Genomic DNA, 20,567 nt, shown 5'->3' on the forward strand with positions numbered 1-20,567 from the left:
CTTCTTCCTGCGGGTCTCTGTGATTATGTTGATCTTTAGCAGGACTTTTCCTAAGTCTGCCAAAAATGTCATGTACCCAAATCTCCCACAGAGCCCTCAGAGGGAGAGAAGTCCAAACTTCTCTATTCATTATCTTAATAACAAAGTCCATCTTCCTGGCTGCCTAATGCACTGAGGAAAAAAAAGGAAAGCATGAAGCTTGAGGAAACAAAATATCTTTATGCTCAGACTACTCTGAGTTCAAAGATTTCATTTTAGTAAAATAATCTCAAAAATACAGTGGTGTAGGAGGAGAGAGAAGATTTCTGTGTTCTGAAGCCTTGAATGCAAAAGTCACAGGGCACTGGAAAACACCAATTCCTTCTATCTAGGTCACAAAAAAGCCTTTGTGCTACCATGAATGCAATTGCCAGCTGGAGCTTTACCTGGGATCTGTAGGGATAATCTCCACCTTATTGCCATCTTCAGAAGGAAGCAAGAAATCCAATTACCTTTTGGATTTTGAGTACTTCTCATCCTGGCACTGATTGTGCTTTGGGAGTTTTTGTTTCTTGGTTCTTCCCTAAAAATTGCTAACTATTGCTGCAGTTGAGCGACAAACTACCTGGTTATGAAAACCAAATTCTATTACAGATTAGAGGAGAAGAAAACTGGACAAGGAAACACCTTAGCATTTGGTTTGCTGCTTTGGTTGCAGCTTCTGGGTTAAGTAGGGAGAACTCAGCTCATTTTGCATGAGGAAAAAAACTCAGTTCTTAGTAGGGGTTTTTTTGCATGAGAAGGAAAAACACACAGTGTGTGGCTTCTTGAACACTCCTAAAGCATCAGTAGCACCTAGTAGTAACCCATCCAATTTAGAAATGTTGAGAGTGTGACCTAGGATTACATAAATGGAATTCAAGTGATGTGCAAAACCTGTGCTGGATCTTTGCTCAGGGCTGAATTGCTTTGGTTATTTAATGACTGTTGGTTAAGCTGCAGTGCAGAGTCTTTTAACAGTGTTGTACAAGGTGCAGGACTCAAAAGCTGCCTGTGTTTGGGTGTATGTGAGCAAGTAATGGAATACTTCTCAGAGTGCTTGGGTTAGGGGGTTTATAGAGGTAGTCAGGAAAAGTTTACCCCACATATCAAACATTAGTTTTGTTCTAGTAGCAGAAGCTATCCAAGAACAAGATGTGTCCGTATCGTCACAAAAGGAGCTCCAGAAGAAGACAGACCTTTATCATCTTCAGAAGGTTAGGCCTCTGTAGGCTTTACTGACTAGTTCCTTAACTGAATCTGTTAAGATCTAATTGTCCATGGTTAGATTTTCCCAGCTTGCTGGAGCTCTGAGTAAAGGATGTGTAAAAGTAACTTACCTTAAAATGACCTTAAAAATGACCCAACTCCTTGTGTCAGGCCCACCTGACACCTAGAAAATGACAGAAAACATCTGTCATAAACTAGGATTTTTAAAATGCAACTTAGAGGTTTTCTTCCTCTTCTTTAACTTGTAAATTAATGTGTTCTGCTTAACACATTCCTCTGACTTTCCCAAACTCCTACCAGTTTGAGACTGAGTGCGCTGGGCCTAAATACTGCACGATCACGTCTACAAACATCAACAGCGACCACATGCCAGCAAAAAAAATACACAGAATCATAGAATGGGCTGGGCTGGAAAAGACCTCTAAAGGTCATCTAGTCCTACTCCCTCTGCAGTAAGCAGGGGCATCCTCAACTAGGTCAGGCTGCCCCGAGCCCTGTCAAGCCTCACTTTGAATATCTCCAGGGATGAGGTCCCACCCACCTCCCTGGGCAACCTGTTCCAGCATTCTACCACCCTCATGGTAAAGAACCTGTTCCTAACATTCAGTCTAAACCTGCTCTTTTCTAGTTTGAAGCCACTGTCCCTCATCCTATCACTTTGTAAAGAGTCTCTCTCCATCCTTCCTGTAGGCCCCCTTCAGGTACTGGAAGGCTGCTATTAGGTCACCCTGGAGCCTTCCCTTCTCCAGGCTGAACACCCCCAGCTCCCTCAGCCTGTCCTCATAGCAGAGGTGCTCCAACCCCTGATCATTTTTGTGGCCCTCCTCTGGACTGTATGTCCTTCCTATATTGAGGGCTCCAGAGCTGTACACAGTACTCCAGGTGAGGTCTCACCAGAGCAGAGCAAAGTGGCAGAATCACCTCTCTGGATCTGCAGGCAACATGTCTTTTGATGCAGCCCAGGATGTGATTTGCCTTCTGGGCTGCAAGCTCACTCTGCCTGCTCATGCCCAGCTTCTCATCCATCAGCACCCCCAGGTCCTTTTCCACAGGGCTGCTTTCTATCACCTCATCCCCCAGTCTGTATTAATAGTGAGGATTGTTCCAGCCCAGGTGCAGAACCCTGCACTTGTTCTGGTTGAACCCCATGAAGTTCACCTGGGCCCACCTCTCCAGCTTGTCCAGGTCTCTCTGGGCGACATCCTGTCCCCCTGGTGTATCGACAGCATGTTGAAAGATGGTGTTCTCCAGAGAATAACCACCTCCCATCTAGTTTTGGTCCACCGCTTTTTTTGATTGGGTTTTTTGTTGTTTTTTTTTTCCCAAAGACTTTGCTGGAGCTGAAGGAATCCAGGAGGTGTAAGAAACTGACAAAGTTTGAAGTGCTTCGTTTTGAAGTTGTTGACTATATAGACAGCCTTGTAAGGTGAGCTTCCTCCTTTTATCTTCCTGCATTGGTTTGCACCGTAAGCTGCAACAGAGGTTTCATGTTCATCTTGTCATAATTGTGTCTCTGTACTTGGGTGGTGAAGCACCCTTTTTCTGTCTTCCTATTCTTTCTTGGAGGGCTCTAAAAATAATGGTTTTTTAAAAAACATAAAGTCTCTTTTCCATTAATAAGGGAGAAATCATTTGCACATGAATTGACCAACTTATTTTGACTACAGGGGAAGAACAGAAAGTTGAGGGAGGGCTGGGTCTTTGTGACAAAATGAAGTCAAGACTCTTTTTTTTTTATCACCCTAATCCTTTTTGATCTGTTCTTACTTATGAAACTGTATAGATGTCAAGTGTGATTTGTCCTACCCATTTTGGGAACTCTTTCAGTGAGCAAAGAATAGCAGATAAGGTTTTGGAGGCAGAAAATGTGAAAGGCTTGGGGTGGGGGATGAGATGAAAGCACTTGTTAATTATAGAGCCTAGGGAGGGATGGCAGAGAACCTAACAGAAGTATGAAGTATGACTTTGCCAAGAAAAAGAGCTTCAAATATGAAGACAAAGATGAACAGAGACTCATCAGGAAGTCTTGAGATGGATAAGCAAGATCTGTGGAGTAGAGTATGTGCCTGGTGCTAGCATCTCAGCTTCAGCCCCTATTCTTGAATTTGTCAGTGACCCAGCTAGAGGTCTACACTAAATCAATTAGATGCAGAGTAGATAGTAACTGACTGGTCTATCCTATCCTATCCTATCCTATCCTATCCTATCCTATCCTATCCTATCCTATCCTATCCTATCCTATCCTATCCTAATTCCCTGCTTCAGAGCTGATCTCAGTTCTCTTCACCTCTTGCCTATTCAGAGATTTGTCAGCACTGCTTGGGGAAACACACATTCCTGTGTCTCTGACTGCAGCAGGCTTGTGTTGCTTCCCTTGAGCTAAAGTTTGTATCTCCCCTCCTTCCCCTGTACCTCCTGTTGCTTTTTCAGAGAGTACCTTGTTCCTGCAGACCACAAAACTCTGCATGAGGTGGTGTACTTCAACACAGCCAGTGTTCTGCGTGAGCACTTGAATGCTGCCCCCAGGATTGCACTCCACACAGCTTTGAACAACCCATTCTGCTACCTGAAGGTAAGCAACTGCTGAGCTGTTCGGGGAGCTGGAGTAGTTTCTGACTGCCACACGTGAAGTGATGTGTAAGGCCTGTTTTTGCTGTTTCATGAGGCTTGGCACATGCTCAGCTGTTTTGCAGAGAACCACTTAGTGCTGATAAGCAGCTGGAGACTTTGCAAAGAGCTAGGGAATCCGGCTGGCTGAAGGAAAGCAGCTCATTATGGCACGTTGTGTACGAAGAATCCCTTTCACACAGCTGTTCGAGTCATGGTCTTTGCTTTCTCCTGTAGATGGAGCAGAAAGTCATTTTGCCCTCCATTACAAATGAGATGACTGTTCATGGGGAAAAAATAGTCTGTGGCTCTGTCTACAGGCTTCTCTTTACAGGGCTGGGGCTCAGTCCTCACTGTGTAGACTTGCCATAAGGGGGAAGCTGTGTTCATGAAGGGTGGTGACATCAACAGCAGTTTAAATACTGCACAGTTTAAAGTCTTGTAATATCTGTTGTGTATTGACATCCTACCTCTTCTGAATCCAAAGAAATGGTTCTTGAAGGTCTCTTCCAATCTGGTATGTTCTGTTCTGTTCTGTTCTACTCTACTCTATTCTATTCTACTCTACTCTATTCTACTCTATTCTACTCTACTCTACTCTACTCTACTCTATTCTACTCTATTTCATTCCATTCCATTCCATTTGTTAACCCTGCCCTTTCCTGGAGAAGCAATGCAGCCCCTTCTCTACTGCTGTAATAAACCAAAATCACAGGGTGACTGAAAGAAAGAAGGGGAGTGGAATTCAGAGAAGGAGTGAACAGACATTTATTTGTTTTGTCCTTGATGAGAGGTGCTACTTGGGGTTACCCTTGTGCCCTAACATTCTCTTTTAAAATGGGCTTACATTTTTGAGAACAAGAAGACTGTAGCTGTGCCTGAGTGATTGTCTGTACTTGGGTCCAAGCCAACACTTAGCAGAAATCATACTTGATAAAGATCAGTCTTTAAAATCTACAACCCAACTGGTACTGGGTTTGCTGGCACTGTGCCTCTATTGCACAGTGTCACAGTACATAGAGGAGATCAAGTCCAACCCTCCAGCCAAAGCAGGATCACTTAGGGTAGTCTGCACAGGAATGCATCCAGGCAGGCTCTGAATGTGTCCAGAGAAGGAGACTCCACAACCTCTCTGGGCAGCCTGTTCCAGTGCTCTGTCACCCTCACTGTAAAGAAGTTTCTCCTCATGTTGAGGTGAACTCTTCTATGTTCAAGCTTGTAACCTGTTCTTCCTTGTCTTACTGTTGTGCACCACCGAAAAGAGCTTGGCCCCCTCCACTTGAAAGAGTCCACCGTAAGTAAGCTTGCAGATGACACCAAGCTGGGGGCAGGGGTCGATCTGTTAGAGGGTAGGAGGGCTCTGCAGAGGGACCATGACAGGCTGGACAGATAGCAGGGTCCAACATGATGTCATTTAACACATCCAAGTGCCGGGTGCTGCACTTTGGCCACAACAACCCCATGCAGAACTACAGGCTGGGGTCGGAGTGACTGGAGAGCAGCCAGGCAGAAAGGGACGTAGGGGTGCTGGTTGACAGCCAACTGAATATGAGCCAGCAGTGTGCCCAGGTGGCCAAGAAGGCCAATGGCATCCTGGCCTGTATCAGAAAGTGTGGCCAGCAGGAGCAGGGAAGTTATTCTTCCTCTATACTCAGCACTGGTTAGGCCACACCTTGAGTCCCATGTCCAGTTCTGGGCTCCTAAATTAAAAAGGAAATTGAGATACTTGAATGTGCCCAGAGAAGGGCAACAAAGCTGGTGAGGGGTCTGGAGCACAAGCCCTATGGGGCTGAGGGAGCTGGAGTTGTTTAGCCTGGAGAAGAGGAAGCTCAAGGCAGATCTTATTGCTGTCTACAACAACCTGAAGGGAGGTTGTAGCCAGGTGGGGGTTGGTCTCTTCTCCCAGGCAACCAGCACCAGAAGAAGAGGACACAGTCACAAGCTGCACCAGGGGAAGTTTAGGCTGGAGGTGAGGAGAAAGTTCTTCACAGAAAGAGTGGTTGGCCATTGGAATGTGCTGCCCAGGGAGGTGGTGGAGTCACCATCCCTGGAGGTGTTCAAAAAAAGATTGGATGTGGCTGTGGTTTAGTTGTCAGGTAGTATTAGGTGATAGGTAGTAGGTTGGATTTGATGATCTCTGAGGTCTTTTCCAGATGGTTGACTCTGTCACACTCACCTCTCAGATATTGATAGACATTGATCAGATGCCCTCTCAGTCTTCTCAAGACTAACCAGCCCCAGGTCTCTGTCTCTCTTCACAGGGGAGATGTGAGTCCCCTAATTATCTTCGTGGCTCTCCGCTGGATTCTCTCCAGCAGGTCCCTGTCTCTCTTGAATGAGGGTTGTCAGCTTTGCTGTATGCAGGAGACATTGCAAAACCACTTGGTTGTGAAAACAGTAGCTAACAAGTGGGCTGCCATTGAAGAAGCCTGATCTGAACCTCAGCACTTTGTATTTTTAGAAAACCTGTGAAAAATACGGGAGAGCCACCAGAACCTACCTCCCAGTGTGCTTGAGTGTTCTCTTGGAGGTGACAGGGTTTAAAGCCCTCTCTCATCCTGCTCTTTGTTCTTTGACACACTTCAACGTCCTGCCCGTGTTTTCCAAGCAGATGGTGACGTTTTGGCATAGTTTCTAACAGCACCAATATTGGCAGTGTACCTTGCTTAGCATTTTAGTCCCTGTGAGTCAAAGAAAATGGCTTTTTTTTTCCTCTTAGTTGTATCCATGACTTTCTGCACGGCTTGTACTTTCCTGGGCCATGACCAGAGCAAAGTTCTCTAGAGCCAGTTCTTCCAGAAAGCTGGGACCCAAAAAAGAAAGGATCTGCTTCAGTGGAGCACCAGCAAATGATTAATGTGGTGCATTTCTTACAGGCATCTAGTCCAGTTATTTATTCAGCAAAATGTGAACCAGGGATGATAGTTATTAGGGAGAGGAGGGGGAGCAACACACACAGAGAAAAACCAAACCAGAACAGAAAAAGCCCACCCCAACCAAAACACACACCCCCCAACCCCACACACACAGAAAAGGGGCAATTCTGTTTTCACTGCTCACTTGGAAATTCAGCAAGTTGTAACTCAGAATACCACCAAGGCACTGCTTAACTACTGTGTCAGCACAAGAAAATCTGAGCGTGGATCTCTCTGGGGTTTAGAGGGTCATCCAAGTTTTGTTCTTGACCTTGGGTTAAGCAGGGCACTTTTTCACATGGATCTCAAGAAGTGACCCCTATTACCCATGAAGATACTTTCATTGCTGTGAAACAAAAGGTCCTCAAGTTGCAATTACTTGCAGCCCAGAAAGCCAATCACATCCTGGGCTGCATCAAGAGAAGCATAGCCGGCAGGTTGAGGGAGGTGATTCTCCCCCTCTGCTCCGCTCTGGTGAGACCCCACCTGGAGTACTGTGTCCCATTCTGGAGCTCCTATTACAGGGAGGATCTGGAGGTGCTAGAATGTGTCCAGAGAAGGGCCACGAGGATGGCTGGAACAGCTCTCCTATGAGGACAGACTGAGTGAGTTGGGGCTGTTCAGTCTGGAGAAGAGAAGGCTCCGAGGTGACCTTACTGTGGCCTTCCAGTATCTGAAGGAGGTCTACAAGAAGGCTGGGGAGGGACTTTTTAGGGTGTCAGGGAGTGATAGGACTGGGGAGAATGGAACAAAAATAGAAATGGGTAGATTCAGGCTGGATGTTAGGATGAAGTTCTTCCCCATGAGGGTGGTGAGACACTGGAACAGGTTGCACAGGGAGGTGGTAGAAGCCTCATGCCTGGAGGTTTTTAAAGCCAGGCTGGATGTGGCTCTGAGCAACCTGATGTAGTGTGAGGTGTCCCTGCCCATGGCAGGGGGGTTGGAACTAGATGATCCTTGAGGTCCCTTCCAAGCCTGACGATTCTGTGATTCTAATTGAGCTGCCAGACAGGGCTGGGATATTAGCATTTGGTCCTTGGGAAAGTTGTAACATGGATTTTAGGGCAAGGCAGGAGGAGTGTGTCCTCTTGTCAAGCCTCTGGGGCAGGATGAAACCAGAGGAACACATCAGCAGTGTGCTGGGTTGCTGCCACTGCCACACTCTTTCTGAAGCAGCACCTCTGTGCTGTACTTGTGGCCTCACAGCTGGTTGCTCATTCTCAGGCAGCTTCCTGCTCATCAGGCTGGCTATTTCCTCTGGGGAGAACCCATGTGCTGCTGCCTCAGGAAGCTGAGGTTTCCCTGCATGCAGCTGCAGCTCCCTCCTGCTAGGCTGCAAAGACTTGGCCTAGTTATCACAAGGCAGGCTGAGCCTTTCAGATGCTGGCAGAGATCCTGCAGTGCCAGTCAGTAATGCCTTCTCTGGATCCTCCTCAGCATTTGTGCGTGGTCCAGCTGAAAATTAACTTCTAGAGATGAGCCTGACCCAGGAGAGTGCACTTAACTCTCAATGCCACATCTTCTCTTGGTTGTGATAACTTCTGGCCTTAGATTAGATCAGATTAGAGCATCAATGCAAAGTGTAGGAAGCCCCAGAGTGAGAAGTAGCAGAGGAGGGGGAAGAAAGGCCTAGGGTTGTCTGTCTGGGCAGTGGTGAGCCAGCTGGTAACACAGAAGGATTTGAAAGTATTGAGGAACTCTCTGGGCCCCTCAGTTTAGGAAAGATGTTGACTTGCTGGAACATGTCCAGAGAAGGGCAACAAAGCTGGGGAGGGGTTTGGAGCACAGCCCTATGAGGAGAGGCTGAGGGAGCTGGGGTTGCTTAGCCTGGAGAAGAGGAAGCTCAAGGCAGACCTTATTGCTGTCTACAACTACCTGAAGGGTGTTTGTAGCCAGGTGGGGGTTGGTCTCTTCTCCCAGGCAGCCAGCACCAGAACAAGAGGACAAAGTCTCAGGCTGCACCAGGGGAGGTTTAGGCTGGATGTTAGGAAGAAGTTCTTCACAGAGAGAGTGATTGCCCATTGGAATGGGCTGCCCAGGGAAGTGGGGTGCTGGAGTCACCATCACTGGAGGTGTTTAGGAAGAGACTGGATGGGGTGCTTGGTGCCATGGTTTAGTTGATTAGATGGTGTTGGATGATAGGTTGGACTTGATGAAATCAAAGGTCTTTTCCAGCCTGGTCTGGTCTATTCTATTCTATTCTATCCTAGTCTATTATGATCTGATCTATTCTATTCTATGCTGTTCTACTCTATGCTGTTCTATTCTATTCTATTCTATGCTGTTCTATTCTATTCTATGCTGTTCTGTCCTGTCCTGTCCTGTCCTGTCCAACTCTCCTGAATTATGGTCTGGTAAATTGTGTCTGGATTGTAACATTTGGAGGGATTAGCTGTGTTACACAGACTTTATATGGACACCATCTGGACTGAACTGACAGACACTAACCTAATGTCTGCAGCTTCTGTGTTCCTTGTGCAGAATAAATAAACATTGTTAAGCTTGCTGGAAATTGTGAAGTGCCTCATGAGAGTCCAAAATGAATCCAAGTCTCACAAATTTCAGGGATGGAGACCTATAAAAGGCAAGCTAGGGATTCTTCAGCAAAGTTATATTCTTTGCCCCACCTTTTTTTTCCCCATCTTGAAAAGCATTTATTTAGAAAGGTATCCTTGCTAAGGGCTTTGCAGACGTCCCAAAAGGAGCTTGTAGATTTTACTGGCATGTAGAGCATTTTAGCAAACATTTCTTTGAACTGAAAGGAACAATCAGTAGTTGTTTTCATGGTAAGAGAGCTGACTTCTTAGACTGCACTGAACTAAAAACTGGGCAAAAAAAAAAACTGGGATAAAATGTTGAAAAATTCTACAGCTCTACAGACTTGTTTCTGGCTCAAGTGCATGAGGTTCCAACCTCATGAGGTTCAACATGACCAAGTGCAATGTCCTGCATCTGAGCTAGGGCATTCCCAAGCACCGATACAGGCTGGGCAGTGGATGGCTTGAGAGTAGCCCTGAAGAAAAGGCCTTGGGGGTGCTGGTGGATGAGAAGCTCGACAAGAGCCTGCAGTGGGCACCTGCAGCCCAGAAAGCCAATCACATCCTGGGCTGCCAGCAGGTCAAGGGAGGTGATTTTTCTCCCTCTACACTGCTCTCATGAGACCCCAACTGGAGTACTGCCTCCAGTTCTGGAGCCCCTATTACAGGAAGGATGTGGACATGCTGGAAGGTCCAGAGAAGGGCCATGAGGATGATCAGAGGGCTGGAGCACCTCTCCTATGAGGACAGACTGAGAGAGTTGGGATTGTTCAGTCTGGAGAAGGAAGGGCTTTGAGGAGACCTTCTTGTGGCCTTCCAGTATCTGAAGGGGACTTTTTAGGGTGTCAGGGAGTGACAGGACTAGAGGGAATGGATCTAAGCTGGAGGAGGGGAGATTGAGATTAGACACTAGGAGCAAGTTCTTCCCCATGAGGGTGGTGAGACACTGGCACAGGTTGCTGAAAGAGGTAGTGGAAGCCTCATCCCTGAAGGTATTTAAGGCCAGGCTGGATGTGGCTCTGAACAACCTGATCTAGTGTGAGGTGTCCCTGACCATGGCTGGGGGGCTGGGACTAGATGATCCCTGAGGTGCCTTCTAATCCTGACTAATTCTGTGATTCTGTATTTTATCCACCTCAAGCAAACACTTCAGTGCTGATGTACAGGATAGTTGCTGAGAAACTAGACTTTTGCCTTTATAGGTGCTGAGTTTCAAGCCAGAGAACTGATTGCTACATTTCAAAGATAAAACTGAAAGATGAGAGGAGAAATTTTGCTTTTTAGTAGATTCCTCTTTCCTTGGGGGAGGGCTGGGGGACATAATAGAGTCTGAGACAAATCATCACCAATCCATAGAACAGGCTATTTCTGTCTGATCTGTAAACAGAACTAGCCAAAGAATTGGGGGAAAGCCTAATCAGACATGCAGGCTCTACTCTGAGTGACTGAGTGTACACAGTTGTAGAAGGAACACCAGGAGTGAGGCACTTGGAGGGGTTGTAATGGTGTGTGTTCTCATTTTCCTGGGTTTGGGTTGGTGGGGTATTTTGTCCCCTCTGTATTACCAACTTGCCATTAAACACAGAAGGCAAACACTTGGTTGAACTACCTGCCATGTGAATTCCTTGAAGTGCTGTTATATGTAGCCCCAGAGATTGGTCAACAACTGATCAGAGTTCCTGCTTGCTTTGTCTTTGTCATCAGAATCAAACTTTGCAAACTGATGGAGGAGGCATTTCTAACAAAGCCCCTGACATATGCATAGCATACAGGCTCCACCTGGAGTGTGGCAGATTAATCAATCTCGTTGATTGGTTAGAGGTAGGTGACCATGCAAAGAGTACCTTGAGCTGCTTTCAGTCTTGTGATTTAAATGCTCCCTGTCTGCTGTTCTGTTGAGCCCCTTCTGACAGCTTCCCTCACGGCGTGCCTCGGTCCTTCCTGTGCAGGAACACACAGCCACTCAGCTCACCAGCCCACAGAATCTTCCTCTGACTACTGTGAATCATGTGTTTCCAACACTCTTACCCTGTGATGAGACTCTTTTGCATCTGCTGCCATTTTATCCTCAGCCCTGCTCAGGTTTTATGCATTACAAAGCCTACTTTTCTTTCCCCCTTTGTTTTTAGAATAGAATAGAATAGACCAGGTTGGAAGAGACCTTCAAGATCATCGTGTCCAACCCATCAACCAATCCAACCCACCTAAACAACTAACCCATGGCACCAAGCACCCCATCAAGTCTCCTCCTGAACACCTCCAATGATGGTGACTCCACCACCTCCCCGGGCAGCCCATTCCAATGGGCAATCACTCTCTGTATAGAACTTCTTCCTGACATCCAGCCTGAACCTCCCTTGGTGCAGCCTGAGACTGTGTCCTCTAAAGTGTGTACACTTTAAGTATGCTGTGACACTTTCATGGAAGCAGGCAAGTGCTGCTGCTTGGCTCTTGGAGAGAATACTTGTGCTAGGGAAGAGCAAATGTCCTTCTAGCCTCTCTCCTATTGTGACCAAAAGCAGAGGGAATATAGTGAGAGAACATACAGTACCAGAAGGGGGCTCACAAAAAGGCTGGAGAAAGGCTGTTTACAAAGGCCTGTGGTGATAGGACTAGAGGCAATGGCTTCAAACTAGAGAAGAGCAGATTTAAACTGGATGTTAGGAACAGGTTCTTTGAGGGTGGTGGACCAGGTTGCCCAGGGAGGTGATGGAGGCCCCTCATCCCTGGAGACACTCAGTAAGGTTCAACAGGGCTCTGGGCAACCTGAGCTAGTTGAGGATGTCCCTGCTGACTGCAGGGGGTTTGAACTAAATGACCTTCAGAGGTCCCTTCCAACCATTCTATGATTCTAAGATTAATATGATACATTCTCTGGAGACACCCTAGCTAGCAGTCATGGTTTAGCTCTGAAGCTCCCTACACTGGAATGGTTTCTCTGTACTTTGTAAGCCTCCTTGGCTTAACAGGTTACACTTACATGGAACTTCTAGAAGCAAGCACAGCATCCTCTGACAAGAAATTCTGTGGCTGTACTATTCTCAAGCTGCACCAGGGGAGGTTTAGGCTGGATGTTAGGAAGAAGTTCTTCACAGAAAGAGTGATTGGCCATTGGAATGTGCTGCCCAGGGAGGTGGTGGAGTCACCATCACTGGAGGTGTTTACAAAGAGACTGAATGAGGAAACTTGGTGTCATGGTTGATCAGATGGTGTTGGGTGATAGGTTGGACTTGATGATCTCAAAGGTCTTTCCCAACCATGGTTAATTCTGTATTGTGCATGTGCAGTGCAGAGGCCTTGCCTTTTACTTGTCCCAAGTACGTTTTGCTTGCTGCTGTCTTCTCTGGGTATTGGGAATACCAAGTGGACAGAAGATTCCTACACAGCCCCTTGCTGCCCCTCAGTTTTAGAGATTTCTTCACAGCCAGCTTCTCTCCTTCATGTTGCCAGGACATTTCAGCAGCCTCACTTTGAGAATGTTTTTCATTTGTTTTCCCTGAGGCTGGGTCATGCAGCAGGGCTGTATTGGGATTTAAAATGAAGGCACACAAGTTCAGAGTGATGGCTTTCATTCTGTATTCCTGCCATGGTAATATGTAACCTCGCTTGCTCTTTCAACTGCTGCTGAACTGACATTCTCTTGGAGTTGCTATTCCAAGATCTCATTCCTCCTCAGTGACACTCATCAGCTCAGAGTTCATTATTTTAAATGCAGCTCTGTGTGATGTGCTAACTCTGCTGCTTTTGCCTTTCTAGGCCTTCTCAACTGTGGTGATGGCAGCTGAGGGACCAAAGGCAGATGCAGCTTCCTCAGCCCAGGATGATGATGTTATCCAGTATCCTTTCTCGTGTTTGTCACTCCAATGTTTATAGGATTAACAAAGTAGGATTTTTGGATTGCATGCACTGGTAAGTAACTCCCAGAAAAATAAGACAACTACTTTAAACTGCCTTAAGATACTGAAAACATCACAGAATACTGACAACAGGTACTGAAAATATCAGCTTGGAAAAGTCAAGCTCAGAGTGGTACGAGAGAAGCTTTTGTCCTTAGGAGCTGGCTGGGTCTGAAATGGAACCAAAAAGCCATAAACCAAATTGAGTAGTCTGAACATGAGCCAGCAGTGTGCCCAGGTGGCCAAGAAGGCAAACGGCATCCTGGCCTGCATAAGGAATAGTGTGGCCAGCAGGAGCAGGGAGGTCATTGTGCCCCTGTACTCAGCACTGGTTAGGCCACACCTCGAGTACTGTGTCCAGCCTAAAACTCCCCTGGTGCAGCATGAGACTGTGTCTTCTTGTTCTGGTGCTGGTTGCCTGGAGAAGAGACCAACCCCCACGTGGCTACAACCTCCCTTCAGGTAGTTGTAGACAGCAATAAGGTCTCCCCTGAGCCTCCTCTTCTCCAGGCTAAGCAACCCCAGCTCCCTCAGCCTCTCCTCACAGGGCTGTGCTCCAAACCCCTCCCCAGCTTTGTTGCCCTTCTCTGGACACATTCCAGCAACTCAACCTCTTTCCTAACCTGAGGGGCCCAGAACTGGACACAGGACTCAAGGTGTGGCCTAACCAGTGCTGAGTGCAGGGGCAGAGTGACCTCCCTTCACCTGCTGGCCACTGTTCCTGGTGCAGGCCAGGATGCCATTGGCCTTCTTGGCCACCTGGGCACTGTGCTGGCTCATGTTCAGCCTCCTATCAACCAGTCCCCCCAGGTCCCTTTCTGCCTGGCCGCTGAACTCTTCCTTCACTGCCACAAGGTATGCACGTAGCAGAAGAAACACTGATTCGAGTGAAGGCTTTTGTAGGCAAGTCACACTCCCCTCATTTCCAACCACTTCCATGTGCACAGAGCAGCTGGGGTAAGCTGCTTACCATGACTTAGCACTTTCTTCCCCTGCTGGAGAGAACGGTGTCTGGCTCAGTGGGTGTCACCAAGCGTACATGTTTCCTTCACTGCAGTGTCCAGCGCTCGTTTTATTCGAGCTGTTTCTGAACTGGAACTCTTAGGCTTCATCAAGCCCAGCAAGCAGAAGACAGACCACGTGGCAAGGCTGACATGGGGAGGCTGCTAATGTGCCAGTGAGATCTTAATAAACCTGTTCTTCCTCACATTGTGCAAGGGCCGTTCCCACTGAACCAGCCTGCGCTTACTTTGCATACTGAGTCAAAGTCAACGCTGACTGCGTGTTGTGAGATACATTCCGAGTGCTCGGATAGGCACGAATAGCAATGTTGGTTTGTAAGAGTCAGCCTCCCTCTGTAATGTACTGCTCCATTAATGCTCATGTTCCAGATGCTGTATTGTTGTGCCAGATTTTATCTTCTTTGATGTGTGGTGTTTCATGCTATACTGATATAATTCGGGCTAGCAAGCCGAAAGGACAGCACTGGCTGTGTAAGCAACAGAAGTGAGGAAGCAGTGTTATTAACTTGCTCATCAGTTGATGAGCTCTGAGTCATGAAATGCCTTCCAGATCCTTGAACTACAGCTTTAGAAAGAAATAAAAGCAAGTACACTAAGAAAGACCCAAGTAAGATTCCATGTTCAGCCTCTGCTGCATGTTCAGGAGGATGAGCAGGGGGCTGGAGCACCGAATGAGAGTCAGTCTGGAGAAGAGAAGGCTCCAAGGAGACCTTACTGTGGCCTTCCAGTATCTGAAGGGGGTGTACATAAAGCTGGGGAAGGACTATTTAGGGTGTCAGGGAGTGATAGGACTAGGGGGAATGAAACAAAAGTAGTATGGGTAGATTAAGATTGGATGCTAGGAAGAAGTTCTTCACTGTGAGGGTGGTGATACACTGGACCAGGCTGCCCAGGGAGGTGGTAGAAGCCTCATCCCTGGAGGTTTTTAAGGCCAGGCTGGATGTGGCTCTGAGCAACCTGATCTAGTGTGAGATGTCCCTGCTCATGGGGGGCAGTGTGTGTGTGGAACTGGATGATCCTTGAGGTCCCTTCCAACCCTAATTCTAGAATGCAGAAGTGGTCCTAAGTGCTGAAAGCTCCTTTGTGAGACGAAAGGGACACTAGGTTTTGGCATTTGTGCTCTTGGAAAAACTTGAAATCATTCCCTTTTTCTGCTGACACTGATTAGTCAGGAGAACTTGGCTCAGCATAAACTAGGTGAGAACATGGCACTCATGCACTGGAAAGAGGTAGCAAAATCCACACCTAAGGCACACAGCAACTTTGGTCTTTGCTGAGGGTTTGTACTGTACACAAGCAAACAGCTGTGTGAAAACAACTACTGGCTGAGTGCATTAAAGCAATGCTTATCTTGAGGGCTCCTCAGTCAGAAGAACCCTCACCATGTGGCTGTGTGCAAGCCCAGCACCCACTCTCTGAGCTTCTGCCAGAGTGGAGCAGTAACTGCACTTCCCTACAGGTTACCAAGGCTATGCCCTTTGCAGGAAGGCTCACAGCTGCTTGGGACTTTGGTCAGGACAGAGTGAGAGACTGCTCTTCGGACAGTCAGTGCCTGACACTGCAACAAAAGCCACAAATAAAGTGCTGTGCCCAAGCACTGGAGAAGCATGTGCACTGCTGGAGGGCTGGTGCCCAAGGAAGCTGAGGTTACTAAGAGAAACCTTGCCCTGTTTCCAGGTGTCCAAGAAATACAGCTGTGTCCTAACCAATCCCTATTTTCCTTTATATTTGGCACTCAAAAGCTACCTTGCAGACCTTACTGCACTCTTCACCCTTCTTCAGCCTCAGCTGGGGAGCGAGTGTGGCAATGCTGGCACCACAGGAAAAGCCTTAGAAGCCAAAGGGTTTCCCCTTGGCTGTGTCTGCCGTCCATTGATAACTGTCCCCTGGGCTGCAATCCATGCAGCTGCAGCAGTATGGGTGGAGTCTTGAGGGCACTCTTATCACCTAGGGAAGGGCTGCCATTACAGAAAAGCATTTAGACTTTGTCCCTCTCAGCTTACTTTGAAGCTGAATGGTGATTACTGCATTTATTGTAAAAGACTCTTATTTGCTTCCAAAAAAAATCCCAGACCACCTCAGCTGACCAAGAAAGGCTTAGAGACCTCCCTTCTATCTGAGGCATTTGAGTGCTGCTCTTAGCGCATGGGTTCAGCCACCACTGTAATTCAAATGCTTCCACTTGGTTCCCCTGGCACTTCAGCCTACTCAAAACAGAAAGTATAGCCTGGAGGGCTGAAGATGGAATCACTTGCAGAAGGCAGATTTGCCCTTGGAAAGGGGGAAGTGGCATTAAAAACTTACAACTTACCAGGCTGTTTACCCAGGAATGTATGCAAGATAGGTTAGGCTTGTTTTAAATACTCTCAGAGGGTAGGAGTCATGTGTTTTCCAGTTCCTCTAATTGCAGAGACACAGTCACACTTCCTGCTGCACTTAAAGGAGGGCCAGGTTCTGAATGTTGCCAGGCAAATTAAACTCTGCTCAGACTCTTACCAGCCTTTGTCCTGCCTAAAGAGATACCTCGGGGGACACAGTGATGAATACCTAGAGCAAGAATTTTTTAGTATCTCAGCAGAGCAGTTGCAGAGGTTCCTCTCTTCCACCAGGACAAATTCCACCACTGTTCTTCCCTCCAGAGACCAATCTAGGGGACCTGTATCACAGTGTTCCTTTATATAAAGGTTTTCACACAGCAGAGAGGAAAGTTAGTAGAAAATGGAAGGGAGCAGCCAAACAACAGCCAGCTGTCTCACCGACCTGAGAGAGGACATGGGGATGAGTGTTCCACACCGCTGTGCTCTGCCACTTGTGTCCAGCCTCCCCTAACCTACCCACACCCAATGCAAGATAAGCCCACACCATCTAATTCCTGCACCTTTGAGAGCAAGCCTCAAGCGTGAGGCCTTTAATCCCCAAATGCGCAGGCCACTTGACATCGAAACAGAGGAATGAAGAGAATGGCTGTTTCTTCCCTGTACCTGGTAACTACTGAAGCCTCAAGTCCAGTGTTCTGCTATGCTATATAGTTTCTCAGGATCAAATCCTTAGTACTTGGCACACTTCAGACTGTAAGACATGTAAAGAGGAAACATTTGGCTAAAATCGTGTAGGAAGTATTGTGTAGTTTAATTTTCATCAGCAAGGAGGACATGAAGGCTCTGAGGTGACCTAATTGTGGCCTTCCAGTATCTGAAGGGGGCCTACAAGAAGGCTGGGGAGGGACTTGTCAGAATCTCAGGTAGTGATAGGACTAGGGGGAATGGAATGAAGCTGGAGGTGGGGAGATTCAGGCTGGAGGTGAGGAGGAAGTTCTTCCCCATGAGAGTGGTGAAGCCCTGGAATGGGTTGTGCAGGGAGGTGGTTGAGTCCCTGTCCCTGGAGGTGTTTAAGCCCAGGCTGGATGAGGCTCTGGCCAGCCTGATCTAGTGTGGGGTGCCCCTGCCCATGGCAGGGGGGTTGGAACTAGATGATCCTTGTGGTCCCTCCAACCCTGCCTATGAAGACTGGACACTTAAAACTGGTGGTAAATTTCATTTAGTTTGCCTTCTTCAAAGGCTGGACTTGAAATCAGTCTCAGCTGCCTGGAAAGAGCTTAATATGGCCAAATTTTGAACCAACCACCTTAACAGCAGAGACACTACAGCTGTGAAAATGCACCTTGTCCTAGGGGGTCTAACAACATCAGGTTTTCTGTGTGCAGATTTTCTGGCTATAGAGTACAAATTTTACATTGGGCTCATTGAAGGGCAGAAAAGCTGGGGAGAGGTCTGGAGCACAGCCCTGTGAGGAGAGGCTGAGGGAGCTGTGGTTGCTTAGCCTGGAGACAAGGCTCAGAGGAGACCTTATTGCTCTCTACAACTACCTGAAGGGAGGTTGTAGCCAGGAGGGCGTTGGTCTCTTCTCCCAGGCAAGCAGCACCAGAACAAGAGGACACAGTCTCCACCTGTGCCAGGGGAGGTTTAGGCTGGAGGTGAAGAAGAAATTCTTCATAGAAAGAGAGATTGGCCATTGGAATGTGCTGCCCAGGGAGGTGGTGGAGTCACTATCACTGGAGGTGTTTAGGGAGAGACTGGATGGGGTGCTTGGTGCCATGGTTTAGTTGATTAGATGGTGTTGGGTGAGATGTGGGACTCGATTTTGAAGGCCTTTCCCAACCTGGTTAATTCTATTCTGTTTGTAATTCATTTCACTACTTTTTGTATTTCAAGCTCACCCTCGCATGTGTTAGCTGAGATGCACACATGGATTTCAAGAGCAAATATATACATGATTTTAAAATGTTAAGTTCCTACAACTGCACAGCAATAGCATGTGCTGCAGACACTCTGGGAAACCTTCTGGCTGCAATGTTTACTGAAAGCAATCAGCACCCAATAAATCCCCTCTGAAACTAACAACGTTGCAGCCTCACCTCAGAAGGGATGATTATCACCTTCTGTTTTCAAAGCTACAGCCAAAAGTCAGACCTGAAAGTACCTTAGCTCCTGTTTGAATAGTTCACCATTTTTCCTTCTGTTGCAGATGGCTTGGTTTTGACACCTCTTTACTGCACTACTGGTTTCCAACACACATTTGGTAATTATTCCGTTATCTCCATGTCTGCAATAGCAGTAAAATACAAGAGGAAGCCAGCTACCTGTAAAAGCCAACCTTTCATCCTCCTACATTTCATTTCAGAGAATGGCTTCCAATACAAAGGTCACACTTACACAGTAGGAGCATGAACTCTTAATTCTTCACTAACCTTGGCTTTTTTCCCCTCCCAACTGTGGAATCAGAGCTAAATCATTCCAGCTTGGGAATGGAAGTGTTCAGAAGACAGCTTCTAACCCCAATCTGCTAACGGTTGTGCTGTTGGAAGAGTACACAGGCAGATCTCAAGCATCAGCACGCAAGATGGCTTAAACCTCCTTCCTTTGCTACCCTGAAAAACACTGAATAATCTTATGGTTATATGCTTTCACATCTAGACACGAAAACCACAGTCAGGATGTACATGCTGCTTTCAGCAGATGCTATCTGAGATCTGCTGGAAAACAATTTCCACGTCACTACCTTAAAACCAGATTAACCAAGGCCTTCGGTTTCACTCTGCTAAGTGGCAATTAACTGTCCTCAGCTTGCTTTGCTTTTGGACACACCACAGTTACATACAAATTGCAAGAATACTCCACAAGTGGCCACCCACCACAAAATGCAGAGCCAAGAATGCACTAGTTAGCTGAATGCTGCCCATTTCCACTTGACTCAAAAGCCTTCGAAAAAGCTCTCCAAGCAGGTCTGTTGTTGAGCACCAGGCTGCTCCTCGCAGCACCCCAGTTTTCCTTATTTCAACAGTAACCAAGGAGGCAACCATTTTCCTGCTGAAGAATAAAGTCACCTGTCAGAACAAGCCTTTCACATGAAATCCAGCACACCAGCTATTGGCACAGAGATTAAGGATCCAGTTTAAAGTTCAAGACGGAACAAGTGGCAGGTTAAAAAATGGTATCAAAGAATGCAACCTCAATAGAGGCACAAATTAAGCATACCACAGCTGTGATGCACAAGCAACCCTGGTGGCATTACAGTTCATCTGCCAGAAGACTGCTTATTATGCATTAATTTGGAGCAGCACAGGAGTGGCTGGGTGCTGACATGACATCACTTCTTATTTATAATAACTCTTAATATCCCAAAGGAAAAGATAAGCTGAGACACGGAGACTACGGCAGTGGTGAGCACCTCGATTCTTCTGCTATCTCAGATTACCGGTTAGGCATACACACATTTCTATCAAGTCAGAACAAGGACCTTCAAGAACACAGGTGTTACAGAAGATGTATCAGGACCCTGGAATTTGGGTAGCAGTGGTTTTCCTACCCTGGGCAAGTTAACAATAAAAATAGGTTAAAAAAAAATGAGCAGAGAAGGACTGAGAACTCTGAAGCAGACAACAGAAATTACAGCCCTCAAGAGCTTTCTTTTTAACTTCCAAGTAATGGGAAGCCCAAGAGGGGAGTCCAGCAGACATCTCCCAGTTGTGAGATACAGTAAAAACAATTCAAATACTTGTGTTAAGAGAGATGTCAGGAAAGTGAGCAGAAAGCATTCTGACACTGTGACAACATGCCTAATTCTGAACCTGTAATCGCACTACTAACTGCCTAGGAGTTTACCAGGAACTAGAGCTCCTCCATCACATGCTTCTCTGGTACCATAAGCATCAGCCAATTCATGCATGCATCTACCAGCTGCAGGCTCGAGGAGATTTCAACTAAAACTCTTCCACTAATTCAAAATGGTACAAAGACCCATTACACAACAGATTCCCAGTTAACCAGAAGCTGAAAGCAAGTT

The 20,567-nt window shown here is 46.9% G+C and overlaps 1 protein-coding gene across 2 annotated transcripts in view; it reads left to right on the forward strand.

Moving 5' to 3' along the window:
• Positions 1–14,849, forward strand: part of ORC3 (origin recognition complex subunit 3) — a 52,480-nt gene extending 37,631 nt beyond the window's left edge. Inside the window, exons 15-20 of one of the 2 annotated variants that reach the window (XM_054162569.1) lie at positions 1,150–1,235; positions 2,577–2,674; positions 3,679–3,820; positions 11,012–11,128; positions 13,064–13,143; positions 14,268–14,849. In XM_054162569.1, the coding sequence (XP_054018544.1) occupies positions 1,150–1,235; positions 2,577–2,674; positions 3,679–3,820; positions 11,012–11,128; positions 13,064–13,143; positions 14,268–14,373 (629 nt within the window). In that variant the 3' untranslated portion in view covers positions 14,374–14,849. The remainder of the gene's footprint in view (positions 1–1,149; positions 1,236–2,576; positions 2,675–3,678; positions 3,821–11,011; positions 11,129–13,063; positions 13,144–14,267) is intronic. The other variant, XM_054162570.1, reaches the window with a different exon arrangement.
• The last annotated feature ends 5,718 nt before the right edge of the window (positions 14,850–20,567 follow it).

Source organism: Dryobates pubescens, chromosome 6, assembly GCF_014839835.1.
Source record: "Dryobates pubescens isolate bDryPub1 chromosome 6, bDryPub1.pri, whole genome shotgun sequence".
NCBI classification, from domain to species: domain Eukaryota; kingdom Metazoa; phylum Chordata; class Aves; order Piciformes; family Picidae; genus Dryobates; species Dryobates pubescens.